The sequence below is a fragment of the Oncorhynchus masou genome, chromosome 31 (assembly GCF_036934945.1).
Source record: "Oncorhynchus masou masou isolate Uvic2021 chromosome 31, UVic_Omas_1.1, whole genome shotgun sequence".
Lineage (NCBI taxonomy): Eukaryota > Metazoa > Chordata > Actinopteri > Salmoniformes > Salmonidae > Oncorhynchus > Oncorhynchus masou.
In genome coordinates, this window is record NC_088242.1 from 88,550,243 (window position 1) to 88,575,773 (window position 25,531).

The window sequence follows — 25,531 nt, forward strand, 5'->3', positions numbered from 1 at the left end:
GGACCGGTGTTGAGGTAAGGAATAGGACTAAGGTTAGGACCGGTGTTGGGGTAAGGAATAGGACTAAGGTTAGGACCAGTGTTGGGATTAGGAATAGGACTACGGTTAGGACCGGTGTTGAGGTAAGGAATAGGACTAAGGTTAGGACCAGTGTTGGGATTAGGAATAGGACTAAGGTTAGGACCAGTGTTGGGGTAAGGAATAGGACTAAGGTTAGGACCGGTGTTGGGGTAAGGAATAGGACTAAGGTTAGGACCAGTGTTGGGATTAGGAATAGGACGAAAGTTAAGAACGGTGTTGAGGTAAGGAATAGGACTAAGGTTAGGACCAGTGTTGGGGTAAGGAATAGGACTAAGGTTAGGACCGGTGTTGAGGTAAGGAATAGGACTAAGGTTAGGACCGGTGTTGGGGTAAGGAATAGGACTAAGGTTAGGGACAGTGTTGGGGTAAGGAATAGGACTAAGGTTAGGACCAGTGTTGGGATTAGGAATAGGACTAAGGTTAGGACCAGTGTTGGGATTAGGAATAGGACTAAGGTTAGGACCAGTGTTGAGGTAAGGAATAGGACTAAGGTTAGGACCAGTGTTGGGATTAGGAGTAGGACTAAGGTTAGGACCAGTGTTGAGGTAAGGAATAGGACTAAGGTTAGGACCAGTGTTGGGATTAGGAATAGGACTAAGGTTAGGACCAGTGTTGAGGTAAGGAATAGGACTAAGGTTAGGACCAGTGTTGGGATTAGGAATAGGACTAAGGTTAGGACCGGTGTTGAGGTAAGGAATAGGACTAATGTTAGGACCAGTGTTGGGGTAAGGAATAGGACTAAGGTTAGGACCAGTGTTGGGGTAAGGAATAGGACTAAGGTTAGGACCAGTGTTGGGGTAAGGAATAGGACTAAGGTTAGGACCAGTGTTGGGATTAGGAATAGGACTACGGTTAGGACCAGTGTTGAGGTAAGGAATAGGACTAAGGTTAGGACCAGTGTTGGGATTAGGAATAGGACTAAAGTTAGGACCGGTGTTGGGGTAAGGAATAGGACTAAGGTTAGGACCGGTGTTGGGGTAAGGAATCGGACTAAGGTTAGGACCGGTGTTGGGATTAGGAATAGGACTAAGGTTAGGACCGGTGTTGGGGTAAGGAATAGGACTAAGGTTAGGACCAGTGTCGGGATTAGGAATAGGACTAAAGTTAGGACCGGTGTTGGGGTAAGGAATAGGACTAAGGTTAGGACCAGTGTTGGGATTAGGAATAGGACTAAGGTTAGGACCGGTGTTGGGGTAAGGGATAGGACTAAGGTTAGGACCGGTGTTGGGGTAAGGAATAGGACTAAGGTTAGGACCGGTGTTGGGGTAAGGAATAGGACTAAGGTTAGGACCAGTGTTGGGATTAGGAATAGGACTAAGGTTAGGACCAGTGTTGGGGTAAGGAATAGGACTAAGGTTAGGACCGGTGTTGGGGTAAGGAATAGGACTAAGGTTAGGACCAGTGTTGGGGTAAGGAATAGGACTAAGGTTAGGACCAGTGTAGGGATTAGGAATAGGACTAAGGTTAGGACCGGTGTTGAGGTAAGGAATAGGACTAAGGTTAGGACCGGTGTTGGGGTAAGGAATAGGACTAAGGTTAGGACCAGTGTTGGGATTAGGAATAGGACTAAGGTTAGGACCGGTGTTGAGGTAAGGAATAGGACTAAGGTTAGGACCAGTGTTGGGGTAAGGAATAGGACTAAGGTTAGGACCAGTGTTGGGATTAGGAATAGGACTAAGGTTAGGACCGGTGTTGAGGTAAGGAATAGGACTAAGGTTAGGACCAGTGTTGGGGTAAGGAATAGGACTAAAGTTAGGACCGGTGTTGAGGTAAGGAATAGGACTAAGGTTAGGACCAGTGTTGGGATTAGGAGAATAGGACTAAGGTTAGGACCAGTGTTGAGGTAAGGAATAGGACTAAGGTTAGGACCAGTGTTGGGATTAGGAATAGGACTAAGGTTAGGACCAGTGTTGAGGTAAGGAATAGGACTAAGGTTAGGACCAGTGTTGGGATTAGGAATAGGACTAAGGTTAGGACCAGTGTTGAGGTAAGGAATAGGACAAAGGTTAGGACCAGTGTTGGGATTAGGAATAGGACTAAGGTTAGGACCGGTGTTGAGGTAAGGAATAGGACTAAGGTTAGGACCAGTGTTGGGATTAGGAATAGGACTAATGTTAGGACCAGTGTTGGGGTAAGGAATAGGACTAAGGTTAGGACCAGTGTTGGGGTAAGGAATAGGACTAAGGTTAGGACCAGTGTTGGGATTAGGAATAGGACTAAGGTTAGGACCAGTGTTGGGATTAGGAATAGGACTAAGGTTAGGACCAGTGTTGGGGTAAGGAATAGGACTAAGGTTAGGACCAGTGTTGGGATTAGGAATAGGACTAAGGTTAGGACCAGTGTTGGGAGGTAAGGAATAGGACTAAGGTTAGGACCAGTGTTGGGATTAGGAATAGGACTAAGGTTAGGACCGGTGTTGAGGTAAGGAATAGGACAAAGGTTAGGACCAGTGTTGGGATTAGGAATAGGACTAATGTTAGGACCAGTGTTGGGGTAAGGAATAGGACTAAGGTTAGGACCAGTGTTGGGGTAAGGAATAGGACTAAGGTTAGGACCAGTGTTGGGATTAGGAATAGGACTACGGTTAGGACCAGTGTTGAGGTAAGGAATAGGACTAAGGTTAGGACCAGTGTTGGGATTAGGAATAGGACTAAGGTTAGGACCAGTGTTGAGGTAAGGAATAGGACTAAGGTTAGGACCAGTGTTGGGATTAGGAATAGGACTAAGGTTAGGACCGGTGTTGAGGTAAGGAATAGGACAAAGGTTAGGACCAGTGTTGGGATTAGGAATAGGACTAATGTTAGGACCAGTGTTGGGGTAAGGAATAGGACTAAGGTTAGGACCAGTGTTGGGGTAAGGAATAGGACTAAGGTTAGGACCAGTGTTGGGATTAGGAATAGGACTACGGTTAGGACCAGTGTTGGGGTAAGGAATAGGACTAAGGTTAGGACCAGTGTTGGGATTAGGAATAGGACTAAAGTTAGGACCGGTGTTGGGGTAAGGAATAGGACTAAGGTTAGGACCGGTGTTGGGGTAAGGAATCGGACTAAGGTTAGGACCGGTGTTGGGATTAGGAATAGGACTAAGGTTAGGACCGGTGTTGGGGTAAGGAATAGGACTAAGGTTAGGACCAGTGTCGGGATTAGGAATAGGACTAAGGTTAGGACCGGTGTTGGGGTAAGGAATAGGACTAAGGTTAGGACCAGTGTTGGGATTAGGAATAGGACTAAGGTTAGGACCGGTGTTGGGGTAAGGGATAGGACTAAGGTTAGGACCAGTGTTGGGGTAAGGAATAGGACTAAGGTTAGGACCGGTGTTGGGGTAAGGAATAGGACTAAGGTTAGGACCGGTGTTGGGGTAAGGAATAGGACTAAGGTTAGGACCAGTGTTGGGATTAGGAATAGGACTAAGGTTAGGACCGGTGTTGAGGTAAGGAATAGGACTAAGGTTAGGACCAGTGTTGGGATTAGGAATAGGACTAAGGTTAGGACCAGTGTTGGGGTAAGGAATAGGACTAAGGTTAGGACTGGTGTTGGGGTAAGGAATAGGACTAAGGTTAGGACCAGTGTTGGGGTAAGGAATAGGACTAAGGTTAGGACCAGTGTTGGGATTAGGAATAGGACTAAGGTTAGGACCGTGTGGAGGTAAGGAATAGGACTAAGGTTAGGACCGGTGTTGGGGTAAGGAATAGGACTAAGGTTAGGACCAGTGTTGGGATTAGGAATAGGACTAAGGTTAGGACCGGTGTTGAGGTAAGGAATAGGACTAAGGTTAGGACCAGTGTTGGGGTAAGGAATAGGACTAAGGTTAGGACCAGTGTTGGGATTAGGAATAGGACTAAGGTTAGGACCGGTGTTGAGGTAAGGAATAGGACTAAGGTTAGGACCAGTGTTGGGGTAAGGAATAGGACTAAAGTTAGGACCGGTGTTGAGGTAAGGAATAGGACTAAGGTTAGGACCAGTGTTGGGATTAGGAGTAGGACTAAGGTTAGGACCAGTGTTGAGGTAAGGAATAGGACTAAGGTTAGGACCAGTGTTGGGATTAGGAATAGGACTAAGGTTAGGACCAGTGTTGAGGTAAGGAATAGGACTAAGGTTAGGACCAGTGTTGGGATTAGGAATAGGACTAAGGTTAGGACCAGTGTTGAGGTAAGGAATAGGACAAAGGTTAGGACCAGTGTTGGGATTAGGAATAGGACTAAGGTTAGGACCGGTGTTGAGGTAAGGAATAGGACTAAGGTTAGGACCAGTGTTGGGATTAGGAATAGGACTAATGTTAGGACCAGTGTTGGGGTAAGGAATAGGACTAAGGTTAGGACCAGTGTTGGGGTAAGGAATAGGACTAAGGTTAGGACCAGTGTTGGGATTAGGAATAGGACTAAGGTTAGGACCAGTGTTGAGGTAAGGAATAGGACTAAGGTTAGGACCAGTGTTGGGGTAAGGAATAGGACTAAGGTTAGGACCAGTGTTGGGATTAGGAATAGGACTACGGTTAGGACCAGTGTTGAGGTAAGGAATAGGACTAAGGTTAGGACCAGTGTTGGGATTAGGAATAGGACTAAGGTTAGGACCAGTGTTGGGATTAGGAATAGGACTAAGGTTAGGACCAGTGTTGGGATTAGGAATAGGATTAAGGTTAGGACCAGTGTTGGGGTAAGGAATAGGACTAAGGTTAGGACCAGTGTTGGGATTAGGAATAGGACTAAGGTTAGGACCAGTGTTGGGATTAGGAATAGGACTAAGGTTAGGACCAGTGTTGAGGTAAGGAATAGGACTAAGGTTAGGACCAGTGTTGGGATTAGGAATAGGACTAAGGTTAGGACCAGTGTTGGGATTAGGAGTAGGACTAAGGTTAGGACCAGTGTTGGGATTAGGAGTAGTGTTAAAATGAGTCTTAACAATAGTGTTGGGGCTTCTTATCTTCTTACCTCACACAACAGCAGGTCAGTGATGTGGAAGACCATGCAGAGGGGAAACTTGGCTGTGAAGAGTGTGAGGAACCACTGAGAGGCGTACATGTGAGCTTCCAGATTGAGGTCCTGGAAGTGGGACCAGAGTTCTGGGAGTTGTTCCTGGAGAAAGGAAATAAGAGGAGATGAAACCACTCAGTAGGAAGAAAGGAGAGTTCATTTCACAGTATAAGCACTGTATTCAGAAATTATTCAGACCCCCTTGACTTTTTCCACATTTTGTTACGTTACAGCCTTACTCTAAAATGCATTAAATTGTTTTTTTTCCCTCCTGATCAATCTACAACCAATACCCCATAATGACAAAACAAAAACAGGTTTTTAGAAATGTTTGCTAATTTATACAAAAAAGAAGAACTTAAATATCACATTTACATAAGTATTTAGACCTTTTACTCAGTACTTTGTTGAAGCATCTTTAGCAGTGATTACAGCCTTGAGTCTTCTTGGGTATGGCACTTAGCACACCTGTATCTGGGGAGTTTCTCCCATTCTTCTCTGCAGATCCTCAACCTGTCAGGTTGGATAGGGAGCGTCGCTGCACAGCTATTTTCAGGTCTCTCCAGTGATGTTTGATTGGGTTCAAGCCTGGGCTCTGGCTGGGACACGAAGCCACGCCTGAGTTGTCCTGGCTGAGTGCTTAGGGTTGTTGTCCTGTTGGAAGGTGAACTCTTTCCCCAGTCTGAGGTATTGAGCGCTCTGGAGCAGGTTTTCAAAGATCTCTCTTTACTTTGCTCTGTTCATCTTTTCAAACCAAATCGTATTAGTCACATGCGCCGAGTACAACAGGTGTAGACCTTAGTGAAATGCTTACTTACGAGCCCCTAACCAACAGTGCAGTTTCAAAAAAATACAGATAAGAGATAAAAGTAACAAGTAATTAAAGAGCAACAGTACAAAATAATATATACAGGGGGGTGTCGGTACAGAGTCAATGTGCGGGGGCACCGGTTAGTTGAGGTAGTATGTACGTGTAGGTAGAGTTAATTAAAGTGACTATGCATAGATGAAAACAGAGACTGGCAGTGGTGTGGAGACAGGAGGGGAAAAGCAAATAGTCTGGGTAGCTATTTGACTAGATGTTCAGGAGTCTTATGGCTTGGGGGTAGAAGCTGGGGAGAAGCCTCTTGGACCAAGACTTGGCGGTCCGGTACTGCTTGCCATGCGGTAGCAGAGAGAACAGTCTATGACTGGGGTGGCTGGAGTCTGATAATTGTTATGTCCTTCCTCTGACATCACCTGGTGTAGGGATCCTGGATGGCAGGAAGCTTGGCCCAAGTGAAGTACTGGGCCATTTGCAATACCCTCTGTAGTGCTATTGCGATCGGAGGCCGAGCAGTTGCCATACCAGGGAGTGATGCTCTTGATGGTGCAGCTGTAGAACCTTTTGAGGATCTGAGGACCCATGCCAAATCTTATCAGTCTCTTGAGGGGGAATAGGTTTTGACGTGCCTGCTTCACAACGGTCATGGTGTGCTTGCACCATGTTGATCACGTTGAGGGAGAGGTTGTTGTCCTTCTCAGCAGGCAGACCTCTCTTTCTCCGCCTCCACGCAGATCACGGGGCTCGGGGCCTGTTCGCAAGGGAGCCATATATCCTCCGCCTCGGGCTCATCAGAGTCGTGAAAGAAGAAAAAGGATTCTGCTAGTCCGTGGTGAGTAATCGCGGTCCTGATGTCTTAACGTTATTTTCGGTCATAAGAGACGGTAGCGGAAACATTATGTATAAAAAGAGTAAAAAAATAAGTTACAAACAACGCAGATAAACAAACCAAAAAACACAATCAATTGGGGGCACTTAAAACGTCTGCCTTCTGCTCCGGTGCAATCTTACATAATATCCTCAATCCTGACTAGTCTCCCAGCCCCTGCTGCAGAAAAAAATCCCCACAGCATGATGCTGCCACCACCATGCTTCACCATACGGATGGTGCCAGGTTTATTCCAGACGTGACACTTGGCATTCAGGCCAAAAAGTTCAATCTTGGTTATATCAGACCAGAAAATCTTGTTTCTCATGGTCTGAGAGTCCTTCAGGTGCCTTTTGGCAAACTCCAAGTGGGCTGTCATGTGCCTTTTACTGAGGAGTGGCTTTTGCCTGGCCAACCTACCATAAAGGCTTGATTGGTGGAGTGCTGCATGTTCTACCCAGACTATTTGCATTGCACCCCCCCACCCCCAGAAAGCTGCTGCTACTCTCTGTTATTATCTATGCATAGTCACTTTAATAACTACCTACATGTGATTATTACCTGAATTACCTCGACACCGGTGCCCCCGCACATTGATATTGACTTTGTACTGGTACCACATGTATACAGCCCCGCAATTGTTATTTACTGCTGCTCTTTAATTATTTGTTATTCTTATAATGTTACTTTTTTTGTTATTGTTATTTTTTTTTTAACTGCATTGTTGGTTATGGGCTTTTAAGCAAACATTTCACTGTAAGGTCTACGACACCGGTTGTATTCGGCGCATGTGACAAATAAAATTTGATTCTGGAAAGTTATCCCACCTCCACAGAGGAACTCTGGTGCTCTGTCAGAGTGACCATCAGGTTCTTGGTCACCTCCCGGACCAAGTCCCTTCTCCCCTGATTGCTCAGTTTGGCCGGGCGGCCAGCTCTAGGAAGAGTCTTGGTGGTTCTAAAATTCTTCCATTTAAGAATGGAGGCCACTGTGTTCTTGGGGACCTTCAATACTGCAAAAAAAATGTTGGTACCCTTTCTCAGATCTGTGCCTCGACACAATCCTGTCTCGGAGATCTGCGGACAATTTCTTGAACCTCGTGGCTTGGTTTTTGCTCTGACATGCACTGTCAACTGTGGGACCGTATACAGACAAATCAAATAATGTCCAATCAATTGAATTTACCACAGGTGGACTCCAAGTTGTAGAAACATCTCAAGGATGATCACTGGAAATAGGATGCACATGAGCTCAATGTCGAGTCTCATAGCAAAGGGTCTAAATATTTTGTTTTTATTTAACTAGGCAAGTCAGTTAAGAACAAATTCTTATTTATAATGACGGCCTACCCCGGACGATGCTGGGCCGAATGGGCGCCACCCAATGGGACTCCCAATCATGGCCGGATGTGATAGAGCATGGATTCGAACCAGGGACTGTAGTGACGCCTCACTCGCACTGAGATGCTATGTCTTTGACCGCTGCGCCACTCGGTATCTGTTTTTAATTTTTAATACATTTGCTAAACTTTCAAAAAAACGTTTTTTTACTTTGTCATTATGGGGTATATTGGGTGTAGATTGCTGAGATTTATTTATTTTTGAATCCATTAATCCATGGCTGTAACGTTACAAAATGTGGAAAAGGTCGAGGGGTCTGAATCCTTTCCGATGGCACTGTATATACATTATATTGATTGACAGACTAGTGTAAATCAGTCATTCAGTCAAGCAAGCGATCATCATCACAGCTCAGAAAGCGCTGTCAGAGAGGGAGTGAGAGAAGGAGAGAGCTGGAGAGAAAAGAGAAAGAGAAACTGACTTACTTCCACCCGTATGCCAACCCTTAGCGATTAATGCTAATATTCCTTAGCCTTGGGGAGCTAGCCTGTCAATAATTACCCAGCGTTGAAAAAAGGCCTACTTAGGGGAGGCTAAAATTGATTTCTGTACAGAATTAAACAAGTTGGAGTGGATATTGCCTAATAACGAACCTAAGGCCGGCCCTTACAAAAATAGATTCAGTCCGTGCTCTCAAAGATGGAATCCTTAATGGTCAAACTGCTACGTCCGATTGCGCTCTCCCGACCTTGTCAACAAAACAAAAACAATAATGTCTGTGGGGAGGACAGTGGCGTCGTTTCCCCTTACTGTGGATTCCATCTTTAAGGTGCATAGAGCACGGTTAAGTGTCTGCAGATACACACGCTGATGATGTGCGCACATACACACATCCAACACACACACACACACGATGACAATCATTATGTGACATTTTGTTAGGTTTGAAGTTTTTCCAGAGGGCTTCAGTGAAGCGGACGGACTAACCTGGAGCAGGCGTTCCAGCTGGTAGAACTTGCAGTGCAGATCCTCAAAGTTGTTCTTGTAGAGTTCCCTCAGGCCGTACTCATACATTATCCTCCCCAGCACACAGAAGGCCTGTTCCTCAGGCATCTACAGCCACAGGACCAAACAGAACCAGTGGGGGGTTAGCTAGAGTGTACCAACAGAGGAACGAGAGAAGGAGAGCTCTGAGATACGGGGAGGTCAAGCGGAAGTTGTTTCATTTTATCCTTTGACCTTTTGGAACACCAGTCACTTTAATAATGTTTAATGTGGTTGAATCTGTGCTTGAAATTCACTACTCGACTGAGGGACCTTACAGATAATTGCATGTGTGAGGTACAGAGAAGGGGTAGTATTACTAAATACCATTATAGCATACAGAGTGAGTCCATGCAACTTATTATCTGACGTGTTAAGCAGGTTATTTAGGCTTGCCATCGCAAAGGGGTTGAATTCTTACTGTCTCAAAACATTTCAGCTTTTCATTTATTGTAAAAATGCCTACTAATATAATTCCACTTTGACATTATTGTGTTTTGAACAGTGACATAAAATCTATATTTAATCCATTTTAAATTCAGGATGTAACATAAGAAAATGTGGGAAAAGTGTAAGGGTGTGAACACTTTCTGAAGGCACTGAGTTCACAAAACATTAGGAACACCTTCCTTATATTGAGTTGCTTCCCCTTTTGTCCTCAGAACAGCCTCAATTCATCAGGGCATGAACTCTACAAGGTGTTGAAAGCGTTTCACAGGGATGCTGTCCCTTTTTGACTCCAATGCACAGTTGTGTCAAGTTGGATGAATGTCCTTTAGGTGGTGGACCATTCTTGATGCACACGGGAAACTGTTGAGGGTGAAAACCCCAGCAACGTTGCAGTTCTTGACAGAAACTGGCGCTCCTGGCAAGAAAGGCCCGACGAATTGAGGCTGTTCTGAGGGAAAAATGGGGGTGCAACTCAAAAGGAAGATGTTCGGTCAACTCAGTGTATATATAAAGACATATATATACAGTTAAGATTTATATAATGTTGACATTTCAGCTCTTAATAGGCTTTTCTTAATAAATAATGCACTGCCGTAAACAGAAATGGTATAAATGATTGGTGGAGTCTCTTGTTACTTCAAAGTGCTGTTTTCTGTGGATGGAGAGATTTCTCAGACCCTCTGAGGAAGAGTTAGGAGACGGTTGGAGCATCGGGAAAAGTGAGAGAGGGACTAAAAGAGAAAGAAGGATGTGTTTGAAGGAGGGAGAAACAAGGTGACAATCTGGTGAGTGTGAAAGAAAACCAGAAGGTGGGAGTGTCAGTGTGAAAGAGAAAAGGTGTGAGTATGCTCCTCCTATAATACACAGTGTTTGTGTTGTGAGTGAGACGGTGTGTGTGTGTGTGTGTGTGTGTGTGTGTGTGTGTGTGTGTGTGTGTGTGTGTGTGTGTGTGTGTGTGTGTGTGTGTGTGTGTGTGTGTAGAGAGAGAGAGACACCCACCCACAAGCAGAGACAGAGTGGTGGGTATTTAATCAGGTAGACCGTGTGTCCTGGGCTGAATGGGCCATTAATATTCTGGACACCTCCTTAGCCTCCTGCATTCCGAAGGACTTCATCCACCCCCCCCCCCCCCCCTTCATATCTCGTTCTCCCTCTTTCACACCTTGCTCACCTTTTCTTCTCCGCTTCCTTCATTTCCAATTACCTCTTCACCCCCCATCCTCTCCCCACTTCTCCCCCCTCTACTTCGCCATCCATCTCTTGTCCATCACACCCTCCCGCCATCCATCTCTTGTCCCTCCCTACCTCCATCCATCTCTTGTCCCTCCCTACCGCCATCCAGCTCTTGTCCCTCCCTACCGCCATCCATCCATCTGTTGTCCCCGCCGCCATCCATCTCTTGTCCCTCCCTACCGCCATCCATCTCTTGTCCCTCCCTAACGCCATCCATCTCTTGTCCCTCCCTACCGCCATCCATCTCTTGTCCCTCCCTACCGCCATCCATCTCTTGTCCCTCCCTACCGCCATCCATCTCTTGTCCCTCCCTACCGCCATCCATCTCTTGTCCCTCCCTACCGCCATCCATCTCTTGTCCCTCCCGCCATCCATCTCTTGTCCCTTCCTACCGCCATCCATCTCTTGTCCCTAACGCCATCCATCTCTTGTCCCTCCCGCCATCCATCTCTTGTCCTTCCCGACATCCATCTCTTGTCCCTCCCGCCATCCATCTCTTGTCCCTCCCTCCCGCCATCCATCTCTTGTCCCTCCTTACCGCCATCCATCTCTTGTCCCTCCCTACCTCCATCCATCTCTTGTCCCTCCCTACCGCCATCCATCTCGTCCCTACCGCCATCCATCTCTTGTCCCTCCCGCCATCCATCTCTTGTCCCTTCCTACCGCCATCCATCTCTTGTCCCTCCGCCATCCATCTCTTGTCCCTCCCGCCATCCATCTCTTGTCTCTCCCGCCATCCATCTCTTGTCCCTCCCGCCATCCATCTCTTGTCCCTCCCGCCATCCATCTCTTGTCCCTCCCTCCCTCCCGCCATCCATCTCTTGTCCCTCCCGCCATCCATCTCTTGTCCCTCCCGCCATCCATCTCTTGTCCCTCCCGCCATCCATCTCTTGTCCCTCCCTACCGCCATCCATCTCTTGTCCCTCCCTACCTCCATCCATCTCTTGTCCCTCCCTACCGCCATCCATCTCGTCCCTACCGCCATCCATCTCTTGTCCCTCCCGCCATCCATCTCTTGTCCCTTCCTACCGCCATCCATCTCTTGTCCCTCCGCCATCCATCTCTTGTCCCTCCCGCCATCCATCTCTTGTCCCTCCCGTCATCCATCTCTTGTCCCTCCCGCCATCCATCTCTTGTCCCTCCCTCCCTCCCGCCATCCATCTCTTGTCCCTCCCTCCCGCCATCCATCTCTTGTCCCTTCCTACCGCCATCCATCTCGTCCCTACCGCCATCCATCTCTTGTCCCTCCCGCCATCCATCTCTTGTCCCTTCCTACCGCCATCCATCTCTTGTCCCTCCGCCATCCATCTCTTGTCCCTCCCGCCATCCATCTCTTGTCTCTCCCGCCATCCATCTCTTGTCCCTCCCGCCATCCATCTCTTGTCCCTCCCGCCATCCAACTCTTGTCCCTCCCTCCCTCCCGCCATCCATCTCTTGTCCCTCCCGCCATCCATCTCTTGTCCCTCCTGCCATCCATCTCTTGTCCCTCCCGCCATCCATCTCTTGTCCCTCCCTACCGCCATCCATCTCTTGTCCCTCCCTACCTCCATCCATCTCTTGTCCCTCCCTACCGCCATCCATCTCGTCCCTACCGCCATCCATCTCTTGTCCCTCCCGCCATCCATCTCTTGTCCCTTTCTACCGCCATCCATCTCTTGTCCCTCCGCCATCCATCTCTTGTCCCTCCCGCCATCCATCTCTTGTCCCTCCCGCCATCCATCTCTTGTCCCTCCCGCCATCCATCTCTTGTCCCTCCCTCCCTCCCGCCATCCATCTCTTGTCCCTCCCGCCATCCATCTTTTGTCCCTTCCTACCGCCATCCAGCTCTTGTCCCTCCCTCCATCCATCTCTTGTCCCTCCCGTCATCCATCTCTTGTCCCTCACTCCCGCCATTCATCTCTTGTCCCTCCCGCCATCCACCTCTTGTCCCTCCCTCCCTCCCGCCATCCATCTCTTGTCCCTCCCGCCATCCATCTCTTGTCCCTTCCTACCGCCATCCATCTCTTGTCCCTCCCTACAGCCATCCATCTCTTGTCCCTCCCGCCATCCATCTCTTGTCCCTCCCGCCATCCATCTCTTGTCCCTCCCGCCATCTATCTCTTGTCCCTCCCTCCCTCCCACCATCCATCTCTTGTCCCTCCCGCCATCCATCTCTTGTCCCTTCCTACCGCCATCCATCTCTTGTCCCTACCGCCATCCAGCTCTTGTCCCTTCCTACCGCCATCCAGCTCTTGTCACTCCCGTCATCCATCTCTTGTCCCTCCCGCCATCCATCTCTTGTCCCTACCGCCATCCAGCTCTTGTCCCTCCTGCCATCCATCTCTTGTCCCTCCCTACCGCCATCCATCTCTTGTCCCTCCCTACTGCCATCCATCTCTTGTCCCTCCCGCCATCCATCTCTTGTCCCTCCCGCCATCTATCTCTTGTCCCTCCCTCCCTCCCACCATCCATCTCTTGTCCCTCCCGCCATCCATCTCTTGTCCCTTCCTACCGCCATCCATCTCTTGTCCCTACCGCCATCCAGCTCTTGTCCCTTCCTACCGCCATCCAGCTCTTGTCCCTCCCGTCATCCATCTCTTGTCCCTCCCGCCATCCATCTCTTGTCCCTACCGCCATCCAGCTCTTGTCACTCCTGCCATCCATCTCTTGTCCCTCCCGCCATCCATCTCTTGTCCCTCCCTACCGCCATCCATCTCTTGTCCCTCCCGCCATCCATCTCTTGTCCCTCCCGCCATCCATCTCTTGTCCCTCCCGCCATCTATCTCTTGTCCCTCCCTCCCTCCCGCCATTCATCTCTTGTCCCTCCCGCCATCCATCTCTTGTCCCTCCCGCCATCCATCTCTTGTCCCTCCCTACCGCCATCCATCTCTTGTCCCTCCCGCCATCCATCTCTTGTCCCTCCCTCCCTCCCGCCATACATCTCTTGTCCCTCCCGCCATCATTGCTCCACTTCTCCCTCCATCCTCCCTCTCTCCACTTCTCCCTCCATCCTCCCTCTCTCCACTTCTCCCTCCATCTCTCCACTTCTCCATCTCTCCACTTCTCCCTCTCCACTTCTCCCTCCATCCCCCTTCTCCACTTCTCCCTCCATCCTCCCTTTCTCCACTTCTCCCTTGCTCCACTTCTCCCTCGCTCCACTTCTCCCTCCACTTCTCCCTCCATCCCCCCTCTCCACTTCTCCCTCCATCCTCCCTCTCTCCACTTCTCCCTTGCTTCACTTCTCCCTCCCTCCATCCATACATCCTTCCCCCTCCCGCCATCCATCCATCCATCCCACTCCATCCATCCATCCTTCCCCCTCCATCCATCCATCCTTCCCCCTCCCTCCCTTCATCCATCCATCCATCCCCCTCCCTCCCTTCATCCATCCATCCCCCTCCCTCCATCCATCCCCCTCCCTCCATCCATCCCCCTCCCTCAATCCTTCCCCCTCCCTCAATCCATCCATCCTTCCCCCTCCCTCCATCCACCCCCCTCGCTCCATCCATCCATCCATCCTTCCCCCACCATCCATCCCCCTCCCTCCCTCCATCCATCCTTCCCACTCCCTCCATACATCCTTCCCCCTCACTCCCTCCATCCATCCTTCACCCTCCATCCATCCTTCCCCCTCCATCCATCCTTCCCCCTCCCTCCCTCCATCCATCCTTCACCCTCCATCCATCGATCCATCCCCCTCCCTCCATCCCCCTCCATCCATCCTTCCCCTCTATCCATCCATCCATCCATCCATCCATCCCCTCTATCCATCCATCCCCCCTCCATCCATCCATCCCCCTTCCTCCATCCATCCTTCCCCTCTATCCATCCATCCCCCCTCCCCCCCTCCATCCCCCTCCATCATCCATCCTTCCCCTCTATCCATCCATCCCCCTCCATCCATCCCCCTTCCTCCATCCATCCTTCCCCCTCCCTCTCCTCTGACATACTGTCCTGTTGTTCACCCTGTTCCTGCTGCACTCTTCTCCCTTTGTTAAACCTGAACTTTCCTTCTCTCCATTGTTCTCACAATCAGACCCAATACAACTAACTGAATCTTAATACGTGCACTTTGCACTTATCCAAACTCTGCGCTCTGCAATCATTTTCCAGAGCCAATGTATTTTTATTATTGAAGTAAATTGATAATCACAACAGTGCAGACTTCATTCTCAACTGCACTCTGTGGGTTCCATAGATGTTGTGTAGACATTGTATTGAGGTTTGAGCCCCACTTACGTGCAGTAGCAGCACTGCAGCCAGGAAGGACTGTCCCTGACAGTAACCAATCTCCTTGTCATAGACTGAATAGGCCTGGAACACAAAGCAGAGAGACAATGTCAGCCACCTCATACCACGAATAAGAGACTTGTGTGTGTGTGTCATGCATGTAACATACTGAGTAAGACGATTTTTTTGTGTTTTAAAATGTGACACACCAAACAGTTCAAGACACACACTGCAGTTCAAAAGGTGTATAAATGTTGCGGAGGAGGAGTCCTTCTCACAGTAGATACTAGGCTGTTCAGTTGTTATTTGTGGTTTAAAAGTTTCTCAACGTCCGCAGTTCTAGAGTTTTAGTTCTATTTTCAACAGTCTGTTTTGAAAGCCTTTTAATTGTCAAACGAAATCGAATTGTTTTCGTCACGTACACAGTTTCCACCCGGTCTAAGAGGTGCAGGGAAATTCTTTACAGTATATAGTACTATCAGCTCGCTCACATCGATAGTACATGTTGAGTTGGGAGAGGACCATTTGCACGGCTCATACAGCATAGAAAGCATATTTCCTTTGTTTCTTGCTGAAAGCCTTTCGGGACCATCTTTATCGGCGTGACTTTAATCTTGCTGGGCCAATCAAGATGGAAAGCTTTGTAAAGCCCTGTTTTCAAAGGGCAGATTTAACAACACAGAGGGAGGGTGGAGAGGGGGAGAGATAGCTCCCTGGTTCGGTCTTCTTCAAAGCAGTTGGCAAAACAGCCTCCTCGAAATCTACAGTTAGGGGAATCACCCTATTGCAGGGAAAGATGAAAAGATGCATTCAGAAAGTATTCAGACCGCTTGACCTGACATGTTTTAAAAAAAAACTTTCAGCCTGATTCGAAAATAGATGAAAAATAAATATATCGATCTACCCACAATACCCCATAATGACAAAGCAAAACCAGAAATGTTTGCAAATATATTACAAATAAAAAACTTAAATATCACATTTACATAAGTATTTAGACCTTTAACACAGTACTTTATTGAAGCATCTTTGGCAGCGACTACAGCCTTGAGTGTTCTTGGGTATGGCACTTAGCACACCTGTATCTGGGGAGTTTCTCCCATTCTTCTCTGCAGATCCTCAACCTGTCAGGTTGGATGGGGAGCGTCGCTGCACAGCTATTTTCAGGTCTCTCCGGTGATGTTTGATCGGGTTCAAGCCTGGGCTCTGGCTGGTACACTCAAGGACATTCAGAGACGTGTCCCGAAGCCACACCTGAGTTGTCTTGGTTGTGTGTTTAGGGTCGTTGTCCTGTTGGAAGGTGAACTTTGCCCCAGTCTGAGCTCCTTAGCACTCTGGAGCAGGTTTTCTGTTCATCTTTCCCTCGATCCTGACTGGCCTCCGAATTGCTGCTGCTGAAAACCATCCCCACAGCATGATGCTGTCCCCACCATGCATCACCGTAGAGATAGTGCCAGGTTCCCTCCAGATCTGACACTTGGCATTCTGGCCAAAGAGTTCAATCTTGGTTTAATCAGACCAGGGAATCTTGTTTCTCATGGTCTGAGAGTCTTTAGGTGCCTCTTGGCAAACTCCAAGAGGGCTGTCATGTGCCTTTTACTCAGGAGTGGCTTCCGTCTGGCCACTCTCCCATAAAGGTCTGATTTGTGGAGTGCTGCAGAGATGGGAGAACCTTCCAGAAGAACAACCATCTCCACAGAGGAACTCTGGAGCTCTGTCAGAGTGAACATCAGGTTCTTGGTCACCTCGCTGACCAAAGCCCTTCTCCCCTGATTGACCAGCTTGGCCGGGTGGCCATCTCTAGGAATTGTTTTGGTGGTTCCAAACTTCTTCCATTTAAGAATAATGGAGGCCACTGTAGTCTTGAGGATCTTCAATGATGCAGACATTTTTTGGTACCCTTCCCCAGATCTGTGCCTCGACACAATCCTGTCTCGGGGGCGCTACAGACAATTCCTTCAACCTCAGGACCATATATGTGGATAGGTGTGTGCCTTTCCAAATCAAATGAATTCATCACAGGTGTACTCCAATCAAGTTGTAGAAACATCAAGGATGATCAATGGAAACAGGATGGACCTGAGCTCAATTTAGAGTCTTATAACAAAAGGGTCTGAATACTTATGTAAATAAGAAATTACTGGTTTTTATTTTAAATATTTTCTTGCCAACATTTCTAAAAACCTGTTTTCGCTTCGTCATTATGTGGTATTCTGTGTAGATTGATACAGATTTCTATTGATTTAGTCCATTTTAGAATAAGGCTGTAATGTAACAAAATGTGGACAAAGTCAAGGGGTCTGAAAAACTTTCAGAATGCACTGTACACGTCTCAAATGACACCCTACTCTGCATAATACCACAAATAAAACAACGAGACAGAGATTTCACTGGATGTATAAATGTGAAGCACCCGGTTGGCATTGTCACTTACTACCAAATATGGTAGTGAGAGGAAGCCCACGATGACTAATTTGTTCCCATTGGAAACGACAAGCTGTGGTCCATCTTGGTTTAGTTACAAAATCTTTGATAATACTGTGCTACTTTTGACCAGAGCCTTGTGCCCTACTACTTCAAACGTCACTGGAACCTTCTGTCCCGAGGACCTACATAATAACAATGTCATAAGCAGGACATAATTGATGACAATTAATGACATGACTGGCTACGTGTTGAATTATCTTATTAATTCACACCATCAGCGTATACAGGGTTTTCATTAGCTGGCTTCAGGTAGTTTCTAGGGACTTGGATCTGGGTGCAAAGATGAGCTTGATTGTTTATGACATAATTATTGGTGTTAAATGTTAACCTTAAAGTGGATTAAAATAAAATCCACAGTTGACTATAACATTACATACATATTATAAACAGTATATTATCTCAATGAGTCTTGATTGCTGTAACATTCTCCACAGTCCATTGCTTTAAAAACAGAAATTAAATGTGATTTTCTATGTGTTTCCACCTGGAATACAGAGGGAAGTGTAATTGAGGAGCTTTACTCTGCCTGGCTGTCTTGAGAGTAAGAGACGTTTGATGGAGTGTTGCCATTCAGCCCGCTCTGCCACGGTTAGACAGATGTACAGTGCTAGCTGGATGGGGGTCTGGGATAGATGACATTCCTATTTGTCAGCCGGGACAGATTAACTGTGGCCTGCTGTTGTGTGTAATGATTATCATTTGGAGCACAACCAATACCGTGGTGGAGAATGGTGGAGAATTTCACCTAATATTGTGGTCCTTTGTAGATCAGTTGGTAGAGCATAGCTGTTGTAATGTCAGGGTAGTGGGTTTGAATCCTGGCACCACCCATACACATCAAATGGATGCACGCATGACTTTGGACAAAAGCCCCTGCTAAAAGTAAATATGATTTATATTACATTACAGTTTCCTCCTCTTCTGGGCCCGTATTCACAGTCTCAGAGTAGGAGATCTGATCTGGGATCAGTTTTTGCCTTTTAGATAATAATTATTCAAATTATTATTAGGTACAGGGGGATGTTTCTCTGGATGCTTTTTTATGCTGGTCCTGACACAATTCCTTCACAAGGACAATGCATGTCCTTTGAACTCACCTGGACAAAAAGCATCTCAGGAACTAACCAACCCTATCAACAGGCTACATGTCTACATGTATTTGCATACAAATGAAACCCTGTTGCTAAACTGACATAGTTGGTAGGTTAAGACACTTTGTTTGTTTGTGTGTGTGTGTGTGTGTGTGTGTGTGTGTGTGTGTGTGTGTGTGTGTGTGTGTGTGTGTGTGTGTGTGTGTGTGTGTGTGTGTGTGTGTGTGTGTGTGTGTGTGTGTGCCTTTCAATCCGCTGTTTCACCACAGCATCCTTCTTTGTTCTCTGAATTACCAGATGAAAGAAAATGTAGCATCGTTCTGGATTCATACCTTATCTATATTCTATTTGAGTTACATGTTTTAAAACTAAAAGCTTATGTGTTGGTTTTGAGCAAGATACAAAGTCAGCTATTGTATCGGTGTGTATCCTAACATGTTACTATGGCAACTTGGTGTGTGTGGAGTATTGTGTGGTTTGTGTTAGCTTGTACGTATCGGGTCATCATACAAGGTAAGCTTTTAGCTGCTCCTGCAAGTCATCTAACAATAGTTTTAGTGATACAGAAACACAAATTAATTCTGACAGCTACACTCTACGCATTACTTTGGACACTGAAGCTAAAACTATTTAACTTTGATCTATACTCAAGCATTTTGGGGTTGAGATCAAACGTTTCATATGAAGCGACAGTACAGAATGTCACCTTTAATTTGAGGGTTATTTCAAAAAAATACAAATTAAAAACATTTGATCTCAAATCCAAAATGCTGGAGTATAGAGCCAAATTAAAAGTTTTAGCTTCACTGTCCAAATAAATAAGTAGGGAGTGTACATGCTTTCATAAACGTCGACCACCAGTGTGTCATCCATCCGTACCTTACAGATCTTGTAGAGGGAGTCCTGTCCGTCTCCGTCCGTGTCTTTGAAGTAGTCGTGAGCGGGGAAGGTGCGGTGGATGTCTCTGGTGATCACTCCGTCCTGAGCAGAGTCCTGCAACACAAAACAAGGGCTGTGTAAGACATATGTAACTCTTTTACTCTATATACAAATGCAACTATAAATATGAAATGTGATTCTGTGTGAACACACCACTATACTGTGTACATACAGGCAGGTATGAACAAGATCATTTCCAACAGACTATAAATAGCTATTCCAGTATTTCAATACCTACAAGCAACACAACCTATAGTCAGAGAGAAATGTATAATTGGACATTTTATCAATACACCATACAACTTCACTAAACATCCTTGCATTATTCAAATAGCTATAGTATGCCCAAGGAAACATATTCAGAGGAACAACGCCACCCAACATGTTAAAGTCAGTAGACTAGAGAGAGACAGAGAGAGAGAGAGCGAGAGACAGACAAAGCCCAGAAGGAGAAAGAAAATGATATTTTCTGGTTTTCAGAGCATATTCTGGTGAGCGCCTGGTGATGTCCCATTCCACTCAGCTGCTGCCTGGGCTTTCTAATCTGCAGCACAGCACTTCCTCCAGGATGACTGGCAGCCTGGCATTCTCACACTAACAACTGTGAGCTGTAGATAAAACAGGCCCCGGCACCCTGACGGCTCTGACTGGTGTGTGTGTGTGCGTGTGTGTGTGTGTGAGAGAGAATGAGTGAGAGTGACAGCGTGCGCGATAGAAAGTGAAAATACACGGTCGTTCTCATTTGGTCTCTTTCTAGTTCACGTGTATCACAGAAGAGGAACTGCCAGCCTTTGCGAGTTTGAGAGGCGCACGAGTCAAAACAAAATGCACCAAAGTAAATGACACTCAATTGTGAATAATGGGGTTAATTGTGTGCAATGGAGTCTGGCATGAGCATCAACACACAGGCGAACATGCCATTCAGCTCACATTAGGTGGAAGTTGACCTTGACTACAGGTCTACAGCCGAATAAAGGGGGGAGGGGGAGAATGAGAGACAGAGAGAGATAAATAGATATACACTGAGTGTACAAAACATTAAGAACACCTGCTCTTTCCACGACAGACTGACCAGGTGAATCAAGGTGAAAGCTATGATCCCTTTTTGATGTCACTTGTTAAATCCACTTCAATCAGTGTAGATGAAGGGGAGGAGACAGATTAAAGAAGGATTTAATTGAGATATGGATCGTGTATACAGTGGGACAAAAAAGTATTTAGTCAGCCACCAATTGTGCAAGTTCTCCCACTTAAAAAGATGAGAGGCCTGTAATTTTCATCATAGGTACACTTCAACTATGACAGACAAAATGAGACAAAAAACAGAAAATCACATTCTAGGATTTTTTATGAATTTATTTGCAAATTACAGGCCTCTCTCATCTTTTTAAGTGGAAGAACTTGCACAATTGGTGGCTGACTAAATACCTTTTTGCCCCACTGTCTATGCCATTCAGAGGGTAAATGCCTTTGAACGGGGTATGGTAGTAGGTGCCAGGCGCACCAGTTTGTGTCAAGAACTGCAACGCTGCTGGCTTTTTCAAGCTCAACAATTTCCAGTGTGTATTAAGAATGGTCCCCCACACAAAGGACATCCAGCCAACTTGACAACTTTGGGAAGCATTGGAGTCAACATGGGCCAGCATCCCTGTGGAACGCTTTCGAATATCTTGTAGAGTCCATACCCTGATGAATTGAAGCTGTACTGTAGGAAAAGGTGGGGGGCTTTATACAGCCGTATAAAGCTGTATTCTAAAACATTATATAACAGCTCATACATGTTTATAAAGCATTATACAGTACCGTCAGTTTTTAAGTAAAGTGTTGCTCAAATATCATACTGAAATAACAGATATGTGCAACAGCAGTGTCCGTCTCAAATAGGACTGGGTTAGAACACACTACTATGACATAGGCCTTGTTTTGTTATGATTCTGTCCAGCTAACACTAATTGGATGTGCGTAGCTTGTAGCCAATAACCTAAGAACAGCTTAGGGAGCAACGGATTCATTTAAGGCAGCAAACAACAGACCGTTGAAGGGTTTGACTGCTGCTGCCAGCTTGGCACATGACAACCTGTAATGCTTAACGAGATTGGAAACGAGGTGGTACGACACACAACACATTATGGGTGGGTTGGAACTAACCGTTTTATATTAGTCCATTACTAGAGCAAAAGCCATGGATGTTTCTTAGTGCAATGTGTCTTGGCATTTTTTGAGAATATGAAGATAAAAGTATAACAATAACATAGATACCAGCATGAACATGTACACACATACTCTCTGAACAGTCCCCCTTTCCACAACACTCTAACCAGTCTAATAATTAATAAAAAGCGCAGTACCATGGCAACATCAATCTGGGTCTGGAGGAATCTCGTTGACAGGGCCAGTTGTAAACAGTTTGATTAAATTAACGGCACGTCACTACTAATTTAAGGCGCCATTAGTCACCTAAAGCCAGTAAATAAGGCTAGATCTCCTCTCTACTTCTTCAGATGAGCCAGTTCTCTGATACAATGTCCTTGGTATCTCTGCTCCGTGCCACTGGCTTGTTGTCACGCTGCACTCAAAGGAACAGAGATGAAAAGGGAGAGAAGGCAGAATGTATGAGCACGGATTTGTGTGTGTGTGTGTGTGTGTGTGTGTGTGTGTGTGTGTGTGTGTGTGTGTGTGTGTGTGTGTGTGTGTATTGGTCAATGACATTGGCAATGTGTGTTTGTCTGTGTAGGTACAGTGGAATCAACATTATTGCCACCCTTGATAAAGATGAGCAATAATGACTGCATAAAATAAGCCGACTTAAATAATGAGCTGTATTGTACGCTCAATAAAATGGAATTCTATTATTCTACACTAATACAATTGTTCAAAGAAAGAGTTTGTTTATTAGCATGTACTATTTTTTTTCTCAAAAAGGTAGGGGTAAAAATGGACACCCCTAAAGATTATTATAAATAGATAAATGTTTAGTATTTGGTCCCATATTCCTAGCACACAATGACTACCATCAAGCTTGTAACTATACATACTTGCTGGACGCATTTGCAGTTCGTCTTGGTTACATTTCAGATTATTTTGTGCCGAATAGAAATTAATGTTAAATAATGTACTGTATTTTTGGGAGACACTTATATTATAAATAAGAATGTTTCTAAACACTTCTACATGAATGTGGATGCTACCATGATTACAGATAATCCTGAATTAATCATGAATAATGATGAGGGAGAAAATTACAGTGGGTTCAAAGGTAATAACCCAAGACATTACTTATAACAGGGGAGGTTAGCATGTCTTGGGGGGTATGATATTTGACACTTACCTTCTCACTCATCATTATTTGCGATTCATTCAGGATTATGTGCAATAATGGTAGCATCCACATTACTGTAGAAGTAATATGGGACAGCGCATTAAAAACTTTTGACTACTATATTTATAAAGAATCTTTAAAAAGGTGTCAATCATTTCAACCACTACCTTATTGAGAAGAATTGTTGTTCAACAAAAACTCTGAGCAATAAAATCATTTCCTCATTTATTTGAGCATACAATACAGCTCAGTATTTGAATGTTTTATTTTATACAGTCATTATTGCTCATCTTTAGCAAGGGTGTCAATTTCAGAACCCTCTAATCACTCGGATATCAATACAAATGTAATCTAATGAAAAACACACATTTCTATAGGCTATGCAATAGCGTGAGAAAAAGTGATGGGCTCTACTAAAAAGAGAAGGATTCCATCAGCGTACTATAGTAGGCTCGGCCCTCAATTTGTTTGGAGAATTTATACTTTCTATTTTATTCAGCTTTGTTCAATTTTATTCTTCATACTATAAAATAATGCCATGGAATTCTAAGCAAATCTTGTCTGCTCAATGCCAAATGGCTTTGGGATACACTAGTTCATAGTGAGTTCAGGACAACACAGAGTATGCTATTCTGTTCTTCTGAAATAGACTACATTTTTTTCATATCATGCTTCTTTAGACCTATCTAAAATAAATCATGGATTTACTGTGAAGGTGTAGGCTATATTACATGGATTTATTGTGAAGGTGTAGGCTATATTACATAGATTCATTGTGATGGTGTAGGCTATATTACATGGACTCATTGTGAAGGTGTAGGCCATATTACATGGATTCATTGTGATGGTGTAGGCTATATTACATGGATTTATTGTGAAGGTGTAGGCTATATTACATGGATTCATTGTGAAGGTGTAGGCTATATTACATGGATTTGTGATGGTGTAGGCTATATTACATGGATTCATTGTGATGGTGTAGGCTATATTACATGGATTTATTGTGAAGGTGTAGGCTATATTACATGGATTCATTGTGAAGGTGTAGGCTATATTACATGGATTCGTGATGGTGTAGGCTATATTACATGGATTTATTGTGAAGGTGTAGGCTATATTACATGGATTCATTGTGAAGGTGTAGGCTATATTACATGGATTCGTGATGGTGTAGGCTACATTACATGTATTCATTGTGAAGGTGTAGGCTATATTACATGGATTCATTGTGAAGGTGTAGGCTATATTACATGGATTCATTGTGAAGGTGTAGGCTATATTACATGGATTCATTGTGAAGGTGTAGGCTATATTACATGGATTCATTGTGAAGGTGTAGGCTATATTACATGGATTCATTGTGAAGGTGTAGGCTATATTACATGGATTCATTGTGATGGTGTAGGCTATATTACATGGATTCATTGTGAAGGTGTAGGCTATATTACATGGATTTATTGTGAAGGTGTAGGCTATATTACATGGATTCATTGTGAAGGTGTAGGCTATATTACATGGATTCATTGTGATGGTGTAGGCTATATTACATGGATTTGTGATGGTGTAGGCTATATTACATGGATTCATTGTGATGGTGTAGGCTATATTACATGGATTTATTGTGAAGGTGTAGGCTATATTACATGGATTCATTGTGAAGGTGTAGGCTATATTACATGGATTCGTGATGGTGTAGGCTATATTACATGGATTTATTGTGAAGGTGTAGGCTATATTACATGGATTCATTGTGAAGGTGTAGGCTATATTACATGGATTCGTGATGGTGTAGGCTACATTACATGTATTCATTGTGAAGGTGTAGGCTATATTACATGGATTCATTGTGAAGGTGTAGGCTATATTACATGGATTCATTGTGAAGGTGTAGGCTATATTACATGGATTCATTGTGAAGGTGTAGGCTATATTACATGGATTCATTGTGAAGGTGTAGGCTATATTACATGGATTCATTGTGATGGTGTAGGCTATATTACATGGATTCATTGTGAAGGTGTAGGCTATATTACATGGATTCATTGTGAAGGTGTAGGCTATATTACATGGATTCATTGTGAAGGTGTAGGCTATATTACATGGATTCATTGTGATGGTGTAGGCTATATTACATGGATTTATTGTGAAGGTGTAGGCTATATTACATGGATTCATTGTGAAGGTGTAGGCTATATTACATGGATTCGTGATGGTGTAGGCTATATTACATGGATTTGTGATGGTGTAGGCTATATTACATGGATTTATTGTGAAGGTGTAGGCTATATTACATGGATTCATTGTGAAGGTGTAGGCTATATTACATGGATTCGTGATGGTGTAGGCTATATTACATGGATTCGTGATGGTGTAGGCTATATTACATGGATTCATTGTGAAGGTGTAGGCTATATTACATGGATTCGTGATGGTGTAGGCTATATTACATGGATTTACTGTGAAGGTGTAGGCTATATTACATGGATTTATTGTGAAGGTGTAGGCTATATTACATGGATTCATTGTGAAGGTGTAGGCTATATTACATGGATTCGTGATGGTGTAGGCCATATTACATGGATTCGAGATGGTGTAGGCTATATTACATGGATTTGTGATGGTGTAGGCTATATTACATGGATTCGTGATGGTGTAGGCTATATTACATGGATTTGTGA

General features: G+C 45.1%; 1 protein-coding gene across 4 annotated transcripts in view; it reads right to left on the minus strand.

Moving 5' to 3' along the window:
• Positions 1–25,531, minus strand: part of LOC135524711 (rab GTPase-activating protein 1-like) — a 156,306-nt gene that overhangs the window by 50,490 nt on the left and 80,285 nt on the right. For 3 of the 4 annotated variants that reach the window (XM_064952479.1, XM_064952478.1, XM_064952481.1), the window contains 4 exons: positions 19,475–19,588; positions 15,027–15,101; positions 9,069–9,194; positions 5,009–5,152 (listed from right to left, as the gene is read on the minus strand). In XM_064952479.1, the coding sequence (XP_064808551.1) occupies positions 5,009–5,152; positions 9,069–9,194; positions 15,027–15,101; positions 19,475–19,588 (459 nt within the window). Of the gene's footprint in view, positions 1–5,008; positions 5,153–9,068; positions 9,234–15,026; positions 15,102–19,474; positions 19,589–25,531 lie in introns of those variants that run through there. The other variant, XM_064952482.1, reaches the window with a different exon arrangement.